This window comes from Lepidochelys kempii, chromosome 23, assembly GCF_965140285.1.
Source record: "Lepidochelys kempii isolate rLepKem1 chromosome 23, rLepKem1.hap1, whole genome shotgun sequence".
NCBI classification, from domain to species: domain Eukaryota; kingdom Metazoa; phylum Chordata; order Testudines; family Cheloniidae; genus Lepidochelys; species Lepidochelys kempii.
This window is the reverse complement of record NC_136402.1, coordinates 17224653-17242637: the sequence shown is the minus strand read 5'-3', so window position 1 is coordinate 17242637 and position 17985 is coordinate 17224653. Positions and strand designations below refer to the sequence as shown.

General features: G+C 52.7%; 1 protein-coding gene and 1 non-coding gene across 5 annotated transcripts; one reads left to right on the top strand and one right to left on the bottom strand.

The window, feature by feature from the left end:
* Positions 1-730: 730 nt before the first annotated feature.
* Positions 731-804, bottom strand: TRNAT-AGU (transfer RNA threonine (anticodon AGU)). The gene has a single exon. It is a non-coding gene; the product is annotated as a tRNA-Thr (tRNA).
* A 3420-nt stretch (positions 805-4224) lies between these two features.
* On the top strand, positions 4225-17691 carry LOC140902068 (uncharacterized). Of its 4 annotated transcripts, none has more exons than XR_012156003.2 (3): positions 4225-4426; positions 12165-13974; positions 14801-17691. XR_012156003.2 is itself a non-coding variant. In XM_073321727.2 (2 exons), exons 1-2 carry the CDS (start codon positions 4276-4278, stop codon positions 13730-13732), a joined length of 1719 nt encoding a protein of 572 aa, XP_073177828.2. In that variant the 5' UTR covers positions 4225-4275; the 3' UTR covers positions 13733-17691. The 4 variants fall into 4 exon arrangements, 2 of the variants coding, with proteins under 2 accessions (XP_073177828.2, XP_073177829.2); XR_012156002.2 differs by having other exon boundaries at positions 12165-14951; positions 17354-17691; XM_073321727.2 differs by having other exon boundaries at positions 12165-17691.
* The last annotated feature ends 294 nt before the right edge of the window (positions 17692-17985 follow it).

Here is a 17985-nt window from a genome sequence, read left to right as displayed (position 1 = left end):
GATCTCAGGAGCTCCGTGTGCAGAGCGGCCCCGGCTAGCGGAAAGGGGCTTTGGCAGAGACTCCTGTGTTTCCAGCCGTGGCCACGTAGTGCTGAGTCCTCTGCCTGGTGTCTTCCACGGCTGCGAGTGGAGTTACAGCGACCGTTCGTTGTCTTCACGCTTGTCGGGAGCCTCCTTCCGACACGTGTCCCCCAAAAGGCCTGTCCCTTTGGCAAGCGTTTGTACGGCTAGACAAAGGCGGGTTTCTCCGTTTCCTCTGAAGAGAGACAACGTGGTGGGAAGAGAAGACAGGTTTGGTGAGGCACCACTGGGAGCTGGATGCAGAATCTCGTTTTTACCCAGCAGGTGCCTTGACCAACTTAGCCACGGTGCCACCCTTGGGGGCTTTTCTCCTCCCTGCTCCACTTCTTCCCCAACGAGAATCAAAAGTGAGGTGAACCGAGAGCAACTCTCCATTTCCCGCCAGCCCTGCAGAGGGGGCGCTCTCAGGATCTCTGCCCGTCGACATCCCCAGCGAATCGCCAGGGCGTGCGGCACGGGCTCTCATCCTCTTAGCCAATGCCCGTCACGGCCGCCTTTCCATCAGCTCCAGGCTCCTGGTTGGATTCTTTCCAATGCACCTCCATAAAGGGGGCTCTTCTTTAACCAGCAGTTGCCAGCCTGGCCTAGGGAGGGCTCTTTGTTTTCCTGGAAGGAGAAAGAAAAAAGTGAGCAGAAGAGACAAAAAGCCAGGCACCACTGGGAGTTGAACCCAGGATCTCCTGTTTACTAGACAGGTGCTTTAGCCAGCTTAGCCATGGTGCCACCGGCCTGAAAGTCCCCCAGGCTGCTGTCCTTGATGGCCGAAGATAATAATGGCCAATTCCAAAGCAGAGAGTTAATCCAGTTCCTGCAAGACCTGCAGACATGGAGCTGTCTGGCTCTGTCTCTCCTCTTTCTCCCTGGCACTCTCCTTTCTTACGCCATGGCGACAAACACAGGTGCTGGCAACCTTTTTGTCACGCAGGGGTGTGAACTCCCCTTCCCCCGAGCGACGTAGGTTTGGCCGGCATAAATGCTCGGGTGCAAAGCGCCGCGTTGGCGGGAGATGCTCTCCGGCCCCCACAGCTCCACCGCTCAGGGAGCTGGTTTCATCATGTCAAACGCGGCGGCAGGAGCAACCTGACAGCAGCGCAGCTGGAAGTTTGTATGGGTAGACGGAGCTCTTACCTGCTCCTGCCTGTCATCCCTCTGGGATTTCTCCCCTCTAGGGCCTGGGCGCCCTCTTTTAAGGGCAATTGCAGGGAGCCGATGGGTGCACCGGCTCTGTTCCCTCTCCAAAGGGCAGAGGTGCCCCGCGACGCACGTATCCGCGATCACGCAGGGGAGAAATTTCTGCTTGGAGAGTTCTTGTGAGATTCCAGTTCCTTTAATTTCAGGAAAACCCAGCCTGGGTAGGGAAAAGCCTTTGTTTTCCAGGAATCAAACACAGGCCAGAGAGACAGAGCAGCAAATCCCAAGCACTAGATCAGGGGTCTCAAACACGCGGCCTGTGGGGTTATTTCCTGCGGCCCGCCAAGCTCCCCGCGCCCCCGGAGTTATTTCCTGTGGCCCGCCAAGCTCCCCGCGGCCCCGGAGTTATGTCCTGTGGCCCGCCAGGCTCCCCTCCCCCAGCTCCCCCTCCTGCCAGCGCGCCGTGTCCCCGCTCCTCTGCCTACCTGCAGGCACTTCCTGCCGCCAAACAGCTGTTTGGTGGCACTTAGTGCTTTCCAGGAGGGGGGGGGAGGAGCGGGGAGCTGCACGCTCAGGGGAGGAGGCGGAGAAGAGGTGGGGCAGGGGCGGGGATTTGGGGAAGGGGTTGGAATTGGGGGCAGGGAAGGGGTGGGAAGAGGCGGGGCAGGGGCGGGGCTTCATGGAAGGGGTGAAGTAGGGGCGGGGCTGGAGGCAGCTCGGGGGGGGTGGGGAGGGGTCAGAGATGCAGCCCTCGGGCCAATGTACTAGTCCTCATATGGCCCTCATGGTGATTCGAGTTTGCGATCCCTGCACTAGATCATTGGCTCTCAACTTTTCCAGACGACTGTACCCCGTTCAGGTGTCGGAATTGTCTTGTGTATCCCAGGTTTCACCCCCCTTAAAAACAACTTGCTTACACAATCAGACATGGAAATACAAAAGTGTCCCAGCTGGTTAGGACTGAAATATGGCTGGCAGTCTCATTTTTACCATATCATTATAAAACAACTCAATTAGAATATAACTATTGTGCTTACATTTCAGCGTACAGCCTATAGAGCGGTGTAAACAAGTCATTGTCTGTAGGAAATTTCAGTTTGTCCTGATTTTGCGAGTGCTTTTTCTGTAGCCTGTTGTACAACTAGGCAAATGTCTAGATGAGTGGAGGGACCCCCTGAAAGACCTCTGGGTACCCCCAGGGTACACGTACCCCTGGTTGAAAACCGCTGCACTAGACAACCAGGGCGGAGATGGGAATTTCATGACGCATGACACACACAACACTGAAAAATTCCTGTTTCTTTGTTTTTTCCAGTGAGCTCATTTCCCACCAGAGGGAAAAAAAAATTTTTTTCCCCTCCATTTCATGAATTAGGCTTTGTCCACACTACGCAGCTTTTAGTGACACGCCGGGGCCGCTCCGCAGCCGGGATGCTAAAAGGCGTGTTTGTAGGCAGGAGAGAGCTCTGCCGCCGACAAAAAACTTCCATCCCCAACGAGCAGCGTTAGCGTTGTCGGCAGGAGCTGCTCACACCGACGCTTTTCCTCGACAAAACTTCTGTCTTTCGGGGTGTGTGGGTGTGGTTTTTTTCACACCTCTGACAGACAAAAGTTTTGTCTTTCACTTGCCAATGTAGAGAAAACCTCAGAGAGGGGCAGGAACGGGCAGAGACAGACACATCCCTGCATCATCATCATCACCATCATCATCATCAATTTGAACGTAATGAAAATCAAGACGTTCAAACCAAGCCTTTTCTTTCTTGATGCTCTCCCTCACTAGTCACCTGCAGGCCCCCGCCGCCCGCCCTCCCGGAGAAGATAAAGGGCCTGAGGCTTCATCTACACTGGAAACCGACCGACAAAACTTTTCTCGTTCAGAGATATGAAAAACATCCCGAAAGACAAAAGTTTTGCCGATGAAAAGCGCCGGTGTGAACAGCACTGTATCGGCAGGAGCGCTTGGGGGAAGGGTGGGGGGGGAGGAAAAAAATCTCCCCCCAGCCATAGGCGCTCACCTTTATTTTCCCCCAGGGGTGCCACCCCACCCCTCCCCTTTCCCTCATAAATCCAGCTGTTTGGACAATGCTGAGTGTCCCTGCAAACGCTGGGTGAGGTGCATTGAACCCTGAAGAGGGTCCAGGTTTGTCCCAGGAGGAGTCTATCTCATTTGGGCTTGCTGAGCAGAGCTCACGGTGTGACACAGGCGTGCTGGGGCCCCAGAGGTCCGGTCCAAGGAGGCGCAGGAAGAGTGAAACCCCTTGGAGGTCTGGCCCACCGAAGGGGTTTGTCCGAGAGGCTGTCCAAAGCTGGGGGCATAGCGCCGGTCCTGTGCATCCATGACAAGGGGTAACCAAGGTGTGGGGGTGGGGGAAAGCAGCCATGGATGAGTTTACACGGTTAATCTTCTTGTCAAGTTCAGGGCTCCACCAGCTGTGAGCCAGGGGAGGTGGCCAAAACTCACAAGACTGTCAGTTTCACTGCTGGTTCGGCTCTGTGCTGTGAAACTGAGCCCAGTGCCCGGCTCACGGCTCGGCTGCAGGTGGAGGGTCCTCCAGCTGTGTGAGCCCCATACGCTGTCCGGGTCCCATGCTTGCGCCCCACAATGCCCCACTTCAGTGGGTGCAAATGCTGCTGGTGATGGCGCCCATCACTGGCAGAAGGAGGGTTGCACCTGGACACCAACAGCGGATTGAATTACTGTGGGGGCGGATCTGAATTAAGTCGACCTAATTTTGTAGTGTAGACAAGAATTGCTTTCCTGTTCCCAGGGGAGTGCATTCACTCTCCCGGGGCTGGACTGGGGCTAACAGGAGCCAGAGCCTCTGTGTGTGTAAACACAGCAACTCTGGAGGACGAGGAGCAGCAGAGATGAGGGCGAGCAGTTCCCTCTGGAGAAAATCCCCTGTCCAGTGAGTGTGTGACAGGCTGCAGCCCTGGTTGGTCTGGAAGGAGACAGGAAGGGGCTGGAATAGCTGGGAGCAGGGGGGTGCTGGCAGGAAGGAAGCTGGGAGAACAAAGAACAAACCCTGGGCAGCTCCTGTGTGGGGGTGCTTTGGAAAAATGCAAGATGCAGCAGCTGCTGCTTCCCTGGTGGGGTCTGTGCAGGGGGCAAGCCCTTCATTAAAGGGGGGAGACTTTCTCTGGCTGGAATCAGCCCCCCTAGGGCAGCCCTTGGCTCTGCGGACAGAGACCCCTGAGCTGGAGACAGCAGGTAACTGAGGGGAGGAGGGGAGCTGGGGATGGGGAGGATAGTGAATCTCTTCCCCAGTGGAGTTGGGAGCCTCAGATCTAGCAGCCCCTGGGAATTTTCTCTTTGATTGAAGCTGCTCCCCCCACCCCCCAACCCCAGGAGCAAAACTGGGGGATTGAGGCGAGGAAAGAAAAGGTATTTCCCCTTTGTGTGTTTGGAGGTAGAGCCGGTCCAGGCCAGGGCAGGGGTGGAAAACAAGGCTGAGATGAGGGAGGGGGAAAGACAGTGTGGAAGGTGGTGGATTGGATGGGGAGCAGCCAGGAATCTCCAGGGGCAGACCGGTCAGGGGGCTAATGAAATCCTCGCTGGTTTTGCCATTTGTCCCTCAAATGCGGATAAAATTCTCCCTAATGATCACCTATGAATATAAAATCCCTGCAGATTCCCCTCTGCCTTTTCTCTCAAATTATTTGGCTCTGTCTAGTCTCCTCCTCTGATTTTACCCCTTTTTATCTCTTAATTCTTCAATGTGCCTTTAAAATCTCCTCTGATATTTCCCCACCTGTTTGACCAGCTGCAAATTGTCTTTGTTTAGGTGGGAAATTGTTGCCCCCCGAGTGGTTCCCCAAATGGGAAGGGGGTCAACGGGTGCAGCTTGGAGATCCCGGCGACTTGGCTGCTTCTGGGGTGGGCTGGGGCGGCTGTTCTCTTCCAGCAATAAGGCATGGAAGGGGTAAGGAGGGGGCTGCCCAGTTTGAGGTTACCCAGTCCCAGGTGCTGTCCCCGCAACGGCCTAACATTGCTTCCGGCCAGCTACCAGTCACCTGTCCGCACCCCACAGCCTGCCCCATAACCCATCACTTGCCCTCTTAAAGCAGCATCCCAAAAGCTCCTGGCACTGTCTGGAGGTGGTGGTGAGGGACTATTCCTGTCCACAGGTCTATTTCACTTTCCTATACCATCCCTTTTAACATTCCCACCTGCCTCAGTTATTTAACAGTGACACAAAACCTCGAAAGAAGAGGTACACTTGTAACGGTGAGAGGAACTAATCACTGGAACAATTTACCATGGGTTGTGCTGGAGTCTCCATGACTGACCGTTTTTAGATTGTTTGGATCTTCTCATCTGTTCAGATCTTGGCTTTTTTCTCTCTCGGATGATCAAATATTTCAATTTTCGACCTATTTTCTCCCCAATTCTCAAAGATTGATATAAAATACCCTAACATTTTGCCCTGCTTTTTTAGTTTTCTTTTCTAGTCATCTGTTACTCGTGTTGTTCTTCTTTACCTCAGAGGACAGGACAAGAAGCCATAGGCTTAAATGGCAGCCAGGGCGGTTCAGGTTGGACATTAGGAAAAACTTCCGAGCTGTCCGGGTGGTGAAGCACTGGAATAAATTGCCCAGGGCAGTGGCGGAATCTCCGTCTTTGGGGATTTTTAAGAGCAGGTTGGACAAACCCCTGTCAGGGACGGTCTAGATAATATTTAGTCCTGCCATGAATGCAGGGCACTGGCTAGACGACCTCTCGAGGTCCCTTCCAATCCTGTGATTCTATGATTCTAGTTAACATTCCCTGAGATTTCCCCTGTCTTTCTAATTATAAAATATGAGCCTAAAATCGCCACAGATTTGGCCCTTTTCTCAAATTCTTGACTATTGCTATAAAAGTCTAGCACCTGTTGCCCCTTTTCTCTCTGCTTATCAAATTCTGCTAAGAAATTGGCTCAGATTTTCCCTCTTTACTGCCTTCTTGGCCACTGGTATAAAATCGCTCACAGGGACCTCCTAAGACACGCAGTTATTTTGGCATCGCCGGGACAGGTCGACCGGGCCGTCCCTACCAAATATGGTGCCCTACGCAGCCTGAGCACCTGCTCCCCCCCGCGGAGGGTCTGGGCTGCGCTGAAGGCCTGCGGGCCCTGGGGATTAGTGGGGGGGCCGAGAGCAGGAATCGAAACAACCCGGCCCCAGCCCGCTCTGCTCCCCCCCGCCCCAGCCGCGTCGCTTGGGGGAAGGGGGCCGCCTCCCCCCACACACTCACCGGTGGTGGGAAGCCGAGCAACACACCAGGAAGAGGTGGGGCAGGGGCAGAGGGAGTTGTCCTGGGCCCCGCACCCCCTTAGGAACGGACGGGGGGGGGGGCAGCTGGGGGCTGGGGCGTGTGCCTAAGGATGGCCCTGCAGGTTGACTGTCAGATTCACCAGAAAGGAACTCAGATCAGTGGCATCGTTATAAATTGTTCCAGCACCCCTGGCTGCAGGGCGGCGGAGTTCAAACTGGTGACCGGAGTGATCACCGTGGGCATTGTGGGACACCTCCTGGCTTTCCTCAACAAAACCGTATCTTGTAGACGTGGCCTGCATGTTTCCCAGGGTGGCAGAACCTTGAAGGTCCGTTTGTAGGGGGAAAAGCCTGCAGGGGAACCTGGGAGTGAAATGGGGAAAACCATTTCCGTTTCACTCCAGATCTAGGTGGCCAGGTGCCCGGTTTTCAACCGGAAAGTTTGGTCCAAAAGGGGACCTAACAGTGTCTGGTCAGATCTACTGACCGCACACCCAAAGTCCGGTTACTGTGGGCAGGGGAGGCGGAGAGGCGTCAGGTCATCACCCGCTCCAGCATCTACTCAGTTCGGGCCGCCTCCAACCTGCATTGGGCAGCTGCAGTTCCCAACCCCGGCTCTGCAGGTAAGTCCCTCCTGGCCCGGGCAGGGAGGTAGGAGGGGAAAAGCAGCGAGTGACGGGAGGAATGGGGGGAAGAGGAGTGAATGGGGGGTGGAGCCTCTGGGGGAAGGGGCGGGGCAGGGGAGGGGCCTCAGGGGGATGAGGCAGGGCCGGGGAGGTTCCAGCCAGTAAATGCACAGGACAATGAGAGCTGCTGGAGGTGGGAAGAGGGCAGAAAATACAAAGAGGGGAGAAAGGGAGAGGAGTGATGTGAAAAATCTGCCAGAACTCGTTTAACGTGGGGCATGGTTTCTAGGAACAGACTCCTGGGGGTTGGGAGTGGGATGTTCCCTATTTGTGGAACAGGAAATAACTCACCTGTCCGGGGCTGGGAAAACTTCCCAGACTCCCAGAGCTGGAGCCTGATGCTCCTGACCCACGTTATTTGCCACTCCCCCGACCTTTGTGTCGTTATTTGCCACTCCCCCGACCTTTGTGTCGTCTGGCAATTTTTCAGTGACGATTTTATGTTCTCTGCCAGGTCACTGATAAAAATATTAAATAGCGTAGGGTCAAGAATTGATCCCTGGGGAACCACACTAGAAACACACCCGCTTGACCATGGTTCTCCATTACTTTTTGAGACCTCTCAGTTAGCCATTTTTTGTGTGTGCCATGTTACTTGTGTATTGTTCTAGTTTAATCAAAGTATCGTGTGTACTAAGTCAAATATCTTACAGAAGTTTACATATCAACACTATTACCTTTATTGACCAAACACTTAATCTCAGCAAAAAAATATACCAATTCGTTTGATAGGATATATTTCCCCTAAATCTATGTTGATGGGTATTAATTAATCAAATCCAATATCAGCTACTTCATTAGCCTGCATGTTATCAATGTCAGAGTGACAGACCTATAATTACTCGGGTCATCCCTTTCACTCTTTCTAAATATTGGCACAGCACTAGTTTTCCTCCAGTCTTCTGGATCTCCTCAGTATCCAAGACCTACTGAAAATTGACATTATTGGTCCAGAGAGCACCTCAGCCAGCTTTTTTAAAACTCTTGCATACAAGTTAACTGGACCTGCTGATTTTAAAATGTCTAACTATGGTAGCTGCTGTTTCACTTCCTCATGAGTTACTAGTGGAATGGAACAAGTGTCTCCATCCTCATATGATGTGACTGCATCATCTGTTTCTTTTTTCCCAAATACAGAACAGAAATATATATTGAACGCTTTTTGCCTTTTTTGCATTATTATAGATATTTTTGCATTTCCCTCTAGTAATGGACCCAGCTCATGGTTAGGATTCTTCTTGTTTTTAAAAAACTCCTTCACGTTGTGTTTCACTATGCTGACCACAGGTACCATACAGTCTTTGTATCCTTCTGCTTCCCTTATTAATGTTCTACAATTCCAGCCTCTGGCTCATATTCTTTTCTAGCAACTTCCTCTTTCTTTTATGCATTATACAGTAGAACCTCAGAGTTATGAACCCCTCAGGAACGGAGGTTGTTCGCAAGACTGAAATGTCTGAAACATCAGGGTTGTTCTTTCAAAAGTTTACAACTCAACACTGTGTAACACAGCTTTGAAACTTTACTATGCAGGAGAAAAAGGCTGCTTTGAACCATCTTCCTTTAAATGAAAGAAGCCCAGAAACAGTTTCCTTCCCTCATCAGATCTTTTTATTTTTTAAACTCTCCCTTTATTTTTTTAGTAGTTTACGTCTAACAGAGCACTGTGCTGTTTTGCATTATATATATATATATATATATATATATATAAAGAGAGAGTATCTCTGCTCCTGCCTGATTACGTACTTCTGGTTCCAAATGAGGTGCGTGGTTGACTGGTCAGTTCGTAACTCTGGGGTTCTCCTGTATATTGTTTTATCCGATTTTTTTCATGGAGTGGGTGTTGGGATTCTGACTGTCCTTGGACTCCTCTGGGGGCTCTTATCTCCGGTATCGGCCTCCGGCTAGTAGATGTGTGATAAATATGAAAACCATGCATCCTGGGGATGGGGGGGTGGGCTCTCTCTCCCCACACCTTGTTGCATCCTGGCTGCTCTGAGAGGATTAGGCATGGGAATCCCTCAGAAAACTTCTTGGCCCAGCTCCCCTGCAAATAGTGAGATTGTCAGGGGGCAGGAGATAGCGAGCGGGGTAAGGATAGTGATATCCAGAGTAGTGATAACTCGATTATGTAATTTTGGCAGGTTTCCATGCCCCCTTTTTACCTGATGTCCCTGGTACCATGTTTGGACCTGTGCGTTTTTGGTGGCGTTGGCCATTTTGAAAGATACGATTTTTAAATTTAATCTCTCTTTATTTGAGGGATGTAAAAACGAAGTTAATAAATTGAGCTTTTGGGCCTTGTCCTCATTTTAAGAGCAACATATGCAGCTAGTACAATTCTAAATAAAGTCAGTGGTTCTCAAACTTTTGTACCGGTGACCCCTTTCACATAGCAAGCCTCTGAGTGTGACTCCCCCCTTATAAATTAAAAACATCTTTGAATATATTTAACACCATTATAAATGCTGGGGGCAAAGCGGGGTTTGGGGTGGAGGCTAACAGCTTGCAATCCCCCTTGTAATAACCTCATGACCCCCCTGAGGGATCCTGGCCCCCCAGGTTGAGAAGCACTGGGCTAGGAAATAGGTGTTCTATTTAGGGTGGCCAGGAGCCCCGTTTTCGACCAGAAAGTCAGGTAGAAAAGGGGACCTGACAGTGTTCGGTCAGATCTACTGACCGGACACCAAAAGTCTGGTTACTGCAGGCGGGGGAGATGGGGAAGCACCAGGTCGTCACCCACGCCAGCCCCTACTCAGCCAGGAGCTACCTGTGTCAGCTCCCAGCCCTGCCTCCACGGGCGAGTCCCTCCCGACCCAGGCAGGGTGGAGGGAGGGGGAAGAGCAGCAAGCGGTGGGGTCAGGGGGGAAGAGGAGTGAATCGGGGCGGGGCTTTGTGGGGGGCAGGGCAAGGGGCTGGGGTGGGGGCTCTGGGGGAAAGGCAGGGCACTGTGGGGAGGTTCGGGCAGTCCTGCTGGAGTGTCCCATTTTTAAATAGCACAAAGTTGGCATCCCTAACTGTGGTATGTGCAGACTGTGGGACAGTCAGATGGGAGGAGCGTACGTGTGGTGCCGGGCGTGAAGGGAGAGCAGGGGAGCCGAGAGCGGGGAGGAAGGCCCCCTGCCCCGGGAAGTGGGCAGGGTGGGTGTCACGGATCCCCAGCTTTGGAGCAGTCTCTGGGAGGACCCTTTCTAGTGGGCCAAATCCCCTAGTGGGTCCCACTCTTTGGCAGCTTCACCTCCTCCTTAGGCTGGGCCCCTGAGCCTCCAGCACCCCTGCTCTGCCCCGCAAGAGCCGTTCAAGGAGTACCACTGAGACAGACACCCCCCTCCCCCCAAGGGAGACTCGTGCAGTCTTAGGGACCAATGCGCCCCGCAGGCACCGTCAGCGGCTTTCAGCCCATGCTGTTAAACAAGAGGGTCTCTTAGCGGGCTGGAGCACAGCATAGGACGCTCTGGGTTAGCACAGAGAAATAAAGGCTGCAGTAGAGTCCAGTCTAGTTAGCCAGAGCCCACAGCTGTCTCCTCCTGTCACTCCCTCAGACCTCCTCGGTCAGATTTCCCTCCTCACCTCATACCCCCCAAGTCCTTTGTTCCCGTGCTGGGGCACACGCACCGACCCGGAGCAGCCAGCTTCAGCCGGCATGAGAAGTGGCTCTGTCCACGCCCCACCCGGGTCCGGCTGCCCAGGAGAATGGCCCAATGTGCTGGGGGAGGGGGGGAGCGGTGCAGGGGGAGAAGGATGGAGGGTCCCCCCAGGTAATGTGGGGTGGGAACTGCGTGTCAGGTGGGCTCAGGGCTGGGCAGAGAAGACACGTGGGGAGCTCATGTGTTCTCTCCTTCAGATTGTGCCCCCCCCAACCCCAGTGCCCAGAGGCTCCAGAAGAGGTTTCTCCCCCGCCCCCATCTTCAGCCACATGGGACTCCACGAGTGGGCTTCAGCCCCCTCTCCCACCTGGCTTCAGCTGCGGGGCTCTGGCTCTGGGCTTCAGCCAGGCTGGCCTTACTGGGCACCATGGTAAAGAGGCAAAAAGTGGGGTGAGCAATGCTGCAGAAGGGAGCTCAGGGGAACGGGGGGGGGGGGAAGGAGTGGGGCTGGGGGGCAGTGGGGAGCCAGGGGAGGCAATGGAGGCTAGAGGTGATGGATGGGGGCAGCGAGAGGGAGCAGGGGCACCAAAATACAGCAGTACATTATGTCTATAATGGAGTCTGGAAAAAAAAAACCCTACATAAATAAATTATAATGATTTGGACCTGTACATGTGCATATTTATTTGTTTTTTCCTAAAGCTAATTAAGTATTTTAGGAAAATTTGCCAGAGCGGCCACCAGCAAGAGTTGGCCACCAATAATTTTGTTGTGAGAACTCCTGAGTGTCCAGCCCTTGGTCCCCTGGACACTGACTGTTTTCACCGATCTGCTTCTTGCACAGAAACAGTTCTCTCCAGCTTACCAGTTTCACCTCAGATCATACTCCTCTCTACCTACGGTACTTCGGTGAGTTAGTCGCAAAAGCAAGGATAGCTGGATTGAATCGAGCATGGAGGTTCGGTCGCAGGAAGCAGAAGTATTGGACAGAAATGGCTACATGTAAAAATAAAATCATAACCTGCCTTCTAAAGCATAAGACGTCATGAACAAGAGACCCTCATGTCTGATAAAGTGTAGCTCACCCAGTATTCTTGAACCATTTTGGGGCCAAGCAGGCTGTGATCCATCTTTCCAGGGGGGAAAAAAACGTGCTGTCAGCTTCCCTCCTTGGTGAAGGAACCGATATGTCCCTTCCCCTGAATGCTGGGATGGATTGTGGATTCAGAGTTGATCCCCTCCCGTCTCTTTCCTCTGGGGAAAGGTTTGGGGTTGGAGGGGATTTCAGGTCCTGATTTCTTTGATCCCTTCGTCACTTCTATTGGTTCCTTCCCCCCTTTTCCCACCTCTCTGTCAAAGGTTTTCTGTCTCCCCAGCAAAGTAGGTGACCCATGTCTGGATTCTCTCTCTGTCCCGGCAGGTGACGCTGGGATGGTGAGTGAGAACGGGGAGGAGAAGCCCCAGCAAGAAGATGCTGATCCAGGAGAGCCTCGCGGGACGTTCGCAGGGAGATGCAAAGGGGATGTTTGCTGTGGTTGGCCACAGACCAAAGCCTGTGAGAGTCAGCACAGAGCGGAGGAAACCGTCGGGAGCCGCTCACACCTTATTAGACTTCGGAGCATCCTCACGGGCGAGAGACCCTACCCATGCACTGAGTGTGGGAAAAGCTTCAGCCAGAGCTCCTCCCTTATTAGACACCAGAGAATCCACACTGGCGAGACCCCGTACGCATGTGCCGAGTGCGGGAAACGCTTTAGTCAGAGCTCATCCCTGGTCAGCCACCGGAGAATCCACACCGGGGAGATGCCCTACACCTGCGCCGAGTGCGGGAAATGCTTCCGGCGGAGCTCAAACCTCATCACGCACCAGAGAATCCACACCGGGGAGACGCCCTACACCTGCGCCGAGTGCGGGAAAAACTTCAGTCAAAGCTCAAACCTCATCACGCATTGGAGGATCCACACCGGGGAGACGCCCTACACCTGCGCCGAGTGCGGGAAACGCTTCAGCCAGAGTTCAACCTTCATTCGACATCAGACCATCCACACCGGGGAGACGCCCTACGCCTGCTCCGAGTGCGGGAAAAGCTTCAATCGGTACTCTGCCCTGGTCACGCACCGGAGGATCCACACGGGAGAGACGCCCTACGCCTGCTCCGAGTGCGGGAAAAGCTTCTGTCTGCGCTCGACCCTCATCGCACATCGGAGGATCCACACCGGAGACACGCCCTACGCCTGCTCCGAGTGCGGGAAAAGCTTCCGGCAGAGCTCAAACCTGAACACCCATCGGCGGATCCACACCGGGGAGACGCCCTATGCCTGCGCCGAATGTGGGAAACGCTTCAGTCAGAGATCAACCTTTATCAGACACCGGAGAATCCACACCGGGGAGACGCCTTACACGTGCTCCGAGTGCGGGAAAAGTTTCAGCCAGAGCTCGACCCTCATCACACATTGGAGAATCCACATGGAAGAGGCCCCCTACGCATGCTCTGAGTGCGGGAAATGTTTTAGCCACAGCTCTGCCCTTATTAGACATCTGAGGATCCACACGGGAGAGACTCCCTACCCGTGCTCCGAGTGCGGGAAACGTTTCAGCCACAGCTCTGCCCTTACCACGCACTGGAGGATCCACACGGGAGAGACGCCCTACACGTGCTCCGAGTGCGGGAAAAGCTTCAGGCGGAGCTCCGGCCTCCGCACCCACTGGAGGATCCACACGGGGGAGACGCCCTACACGTGCTCCGAGTGCGGGAAAAGCTTCAGCCACAGCTCTACCCTGACCACCCACCGGAGAATCCACACCGGGGAGACGCCCTACGCCTGCGCCGAGTGCGGGAAACGCTTCCGGCAGAGATCCAGTCTCATCACGCACCGGAGGATTCACACCGGAGAGACGCCCTACGCCTGCTCCGAGTGCGGGAAAAGCTTCCGGCAGAGCTCAAACCTGATATCACATCAGAGAATCCACATGGGGGAGACACGCTGAACGGGCTCTGAGTTCAGGAAAAGCTTCCGTCATGAGTCATCTTCTCTTAGACACCAGAGAATGCCCACGGGGGACAGACTCTATACATGCTCTGAGTGTGGGAAAAGCTAAGCTCGGCCCTTCTTAGGCATCTGAGAATCCACGCTGGAGAGACACCCTACACCAGGTGGCTCCCAACCAGGATGACGGAGGTCTTCCAGGGCGACATTAACTCATCTCAACAGTGCCTAGCCTTACAACAGGTGACGTAAAAAGCACGAGCGAAGTCAGGACACACTAAAATTTCCTACGGACAATGACTTGTTTGTACGGCTCTATAGGCTGTACGCTGAAATGCGAGGACCATATTTATATTCCAATTCATTTATTTCATGATGCTATGGTAAAAAGGAGAACATCCACACATTTTTAGTATTAGTGTGGCTGGGACACTTTTGTATTTATAGCTCTGGTTTTGTAAGCATGTTGTTTTTTTAAGTGAGGGGAAAACTGGCGGGAGCAAGAGAAATCCGACTCCGGAAAGGGGGACAGGGGTCTGCAAAGAGGGAGAGCCCTGCCCTATGGAGAGCTCTCATCTTATCACAAATCAGAGACTCCCCACGGGCAAGAGACCCAACGTAGGCCGGGGCAGGCTGTACCTCCCCAAATAAGTCCAGCGTGGCTCCACCCACGCTCCGCCCAGAAGGCCCCCTCCTGCTTGCCCTTCCCCCTGGGCCACAGCCCGGGCAGGCTGGCCGCTCCTCTTCAGGGAAGCGTGCTGGGGCTGGGGATAAGGCGAGGTGGCCATGGCCGGCTGGCGGACAGGACTTGGGGTGGCTGGGGCCACACAGCACTGAGGGGCCCCGGGCGCTGGCAGGGGAAGGGGAGCAGGAGGGGCGGGGCCGGCCGGGAGCTAGCCTCCCCATGCCCACAAGCAAGTCCGCACGGGAGAGGAATGCCACGAATGGCCCGACTAAGCCTTGCCCAAGATTTTTTTTCCCCCTTTTAAATGCATTTGCTCATTCCCGCACAGCACCCGGTAAGGCTCTTTGCACCACTGCCTGAACCGTGGCCTCTCGTCTCCTGCAGGTGCGTGGCGAGGCTTGGCCACAGCTAGCTCCACTGAGGTGAAAACGACCTGTCCCTTGTCTCCACTCAGCTTGTACGTGGAGTTAGCTGCTGACGCGCGCTATCGTGATGTAAACACACACGTCTAGCTGCAGTGCGGATATAAACCCAGGTACAGAGAATGGGGTTCGCTTTCCCCTTGACCTGACCTAATCCCCATGGCTTTTCCTAGTCTGGACAAACCCTGAGCATCACATCTGTCCTGTTCCCCCATTGCCATAGTCACAGAGATCTCCCTTTGGCGACAGAAAACAGGTACCAGTTTTCTAATGTGCCGGTGGGGCTCAACCCCGGCTCTGCCCCAGGACCCACCCCCTGCCTCTTTCCACCCTGCCCCGTCTCATCTCACTCCACTCCCCTGAGCATGCCTCCCCCTCGCTCCTCCCCCCCCAGCCCCTCCTGCACGCCGCAGAACAGCTGATAGTGGCGGGCGGGAGGCACTGGAGGGAGGGGGAGGTTGCCAGTGGGTGCTCAGCACCCACCGTTTTTTCTCCACGGGTGCTCCAACAGAATGTCTCATTCCCAGTGGTTTGCACGTTGATCAGCGTTGTGGGGAAAGATTGCAATGTAACGAAAAGCAGCACAGGGGGTAAGCGTCATTTCAGCCTCTCTTTCCCGAGGGAGATCCGGGATTCCCTCCTTCCACATCACCATCAAGATCCCACTTCCCCAGTCTCAGCCCAGCCATCCGCACCAGCCACAACGGAGTTTATAATCCCCACTTTCTACCCCTCCAGCTCCTTCACTGCCACTCACCGCAGCACTCTGCGGTGAGTTATCACGCGCTGATCCTAAATCAAACTCACTGAGGGCAGGCGGGAGGTGAAAACGCTGGCGGGGGGATTTGAATGGATCCCAAAAGCAGAGTAATCATTCCCTCTTTTAATCCTGGTTTCCTTCCATCGGAAAAGTATTTCTGAGCTTTTTCCTGCTGAGCCTGGCTTCTTTGCAAGGTGGGAACGTTGGCTGTTTTCCCCCATTACCATGATGCTAAAATTTGGGACTGCTGAATAATAATGAAGTGGCTCTGAGTGAAGCAGGTTTGAATGCATCAGAGGAGAATACAATGGGAGAATCTGTTCTGATTTTGAATCATCAGATGTCACCTGCTCTGGAATTTCATTTTATATGAAATTGAAAGTGTCTGACACCCCTTTGCGTTATGGGGGGGGTGTCCTCTCTTTCCTGATTGGTCAAATATTGGGGCATTAGTTTTGTTTGACAGCATCAGCTCAGATTGATGGGGGGCTATGAGAGAAACGATCATTCCCTTAAAACACACTGACACCCGGATATTTGCTTCCCAAAGCTGTTGCGGCCCAGAAGGTTACTCCTGAAAATATCACCTTCTTAATCAGATGCTGTTTGCCTATAATTTAGGGCGGCCATGCAGTCCCCATCTATGTGGAGATGGAGAAAATGGAATGAGCCGTGTTGTGGCGCTTACCCCTTGTAAATGCTGCAACCGTGTATAAAATGAATTGAGTGTTGAATGTGAGAGAGCTCCTGGATTCTGCCTCTTTTTTCATAGATACCCCAGCTTTGGTGGCTGACAGGGACTGTGATCCGGGCCTGTGTCGAGTCCCTAACTTAGATTTGTGCCATCAGATTAAATAAATAAACTGTGTAATAAATAAACTGGACGTGTTTGGGGAAGCCGTTCCTCACGATTACTCCTGAGCTTTTGTGCGGATTCTACTCCTGAGAAATATGAAGTTACCCCCAACCAAGGCCAAGGATTAGACATGAATTTCCGTAGAAGTAGCAGATATTCAAAGTTGTCCTATGGCCAGGTAAACTCTTTGTATTTAGAACCTGACTCCCTAGCTCAGTGATATTGATTATGGTCCCACAAGTTGTCATGTTTCAGTGGGGAGTGATTGTCCCCTTCCCATTTGGATCTGAAGTGTCATGAGATAATGAGAAATGATTGATATTTCTTCCCGATGAGTTCCAATCTGGCTGCCTTGTTGGACAAGAAGCACGGCCATGCTACACAAGCCCACTGGGGAAGGAATTTGTAAGACTCTGAACTCAGGTTGGATGAATGTTGTGTTCTACTTCTCTGCTCTTGTCTCTTTGTTCGGCTTTTGTGGTTTACGGATTGGCATCAGTTCTCTACCTCCTGCTCCTCTGAATGATTAGAAAGTGTGGAAACAGAGTCTGAGTGCTTTTTCTCATTGTGCCAACCTTCCCACAGAGGGGGAGGAGACTTTCACCCATCTTTAGGGCAAAATACCTGGAGATAAATGAACTCACAAGAAACGGATGGCACCTACATTAGTGCGGAACACAACTTTACCCAGGGTTCCTGTGGAGGAAATGGGGAATACGAGAAAACTAACACACATGATCCAATTTTGCAGCCTTTGAATGTGTTGTTAGCAGTGCAAATGGAATTAAAGATGAAGTGATTTATTACAGAATAAGACACAGATTATGTGATAGATACACTATCATATGGGTTCACAATGAAAGTTATCTTGGGTTCTCTGTTTCTTTGTTTGTTTTCAGGCCTATAAGAAAGGGTGGCTAATCCTGAAAAGTGTATTTGATGTCGTTTACTCCCCCTGGATTAAAGACTTCTGACGTAAAACCTGACTCCAGAGGGGATGAGATGGGGAAATATGAGAACAAGCAGACAGTATAGTACAGACCCGGTATGGACTTTAATGATTTCAAATGGAATTGATTTTGATAAGCTTGAAAACCAACATTCATGTAAGAGAAAAACGAATTAAGGAGACAAGCCAGGTAGCCTTTGACCAAGTTACACAGTAACAACCACTGAGTTCCCCACTTCTCTTGTTCGCAAAGCAAAGAGAAGAACAACAGAACGGCCAGACTGGGTCAGAGCAAAGGTCCATCTAGCTCAGTGTCCTGTCTTCCGACAGTGGCCAATGCCAGGTGCCCCAGAGGGAATGAACAGAACAGGGAATCATCCAGTGATGCATTCCCATCCCTCAGGAGATGTCGGTATTTAAAATGGCAATGGATCCATGATGCTGGCTTTTCTGTTTATATAGCAACCAGTTATTTGTGTGGGTGAAGAGCTGCCTTTTCCTTTTAAGGAGGCCAGACTTTAGAGCAACTGCTGTTTAACCGTCAGGCCAGGCTATGGAAAAAAAACACCCCATAATTGGCCT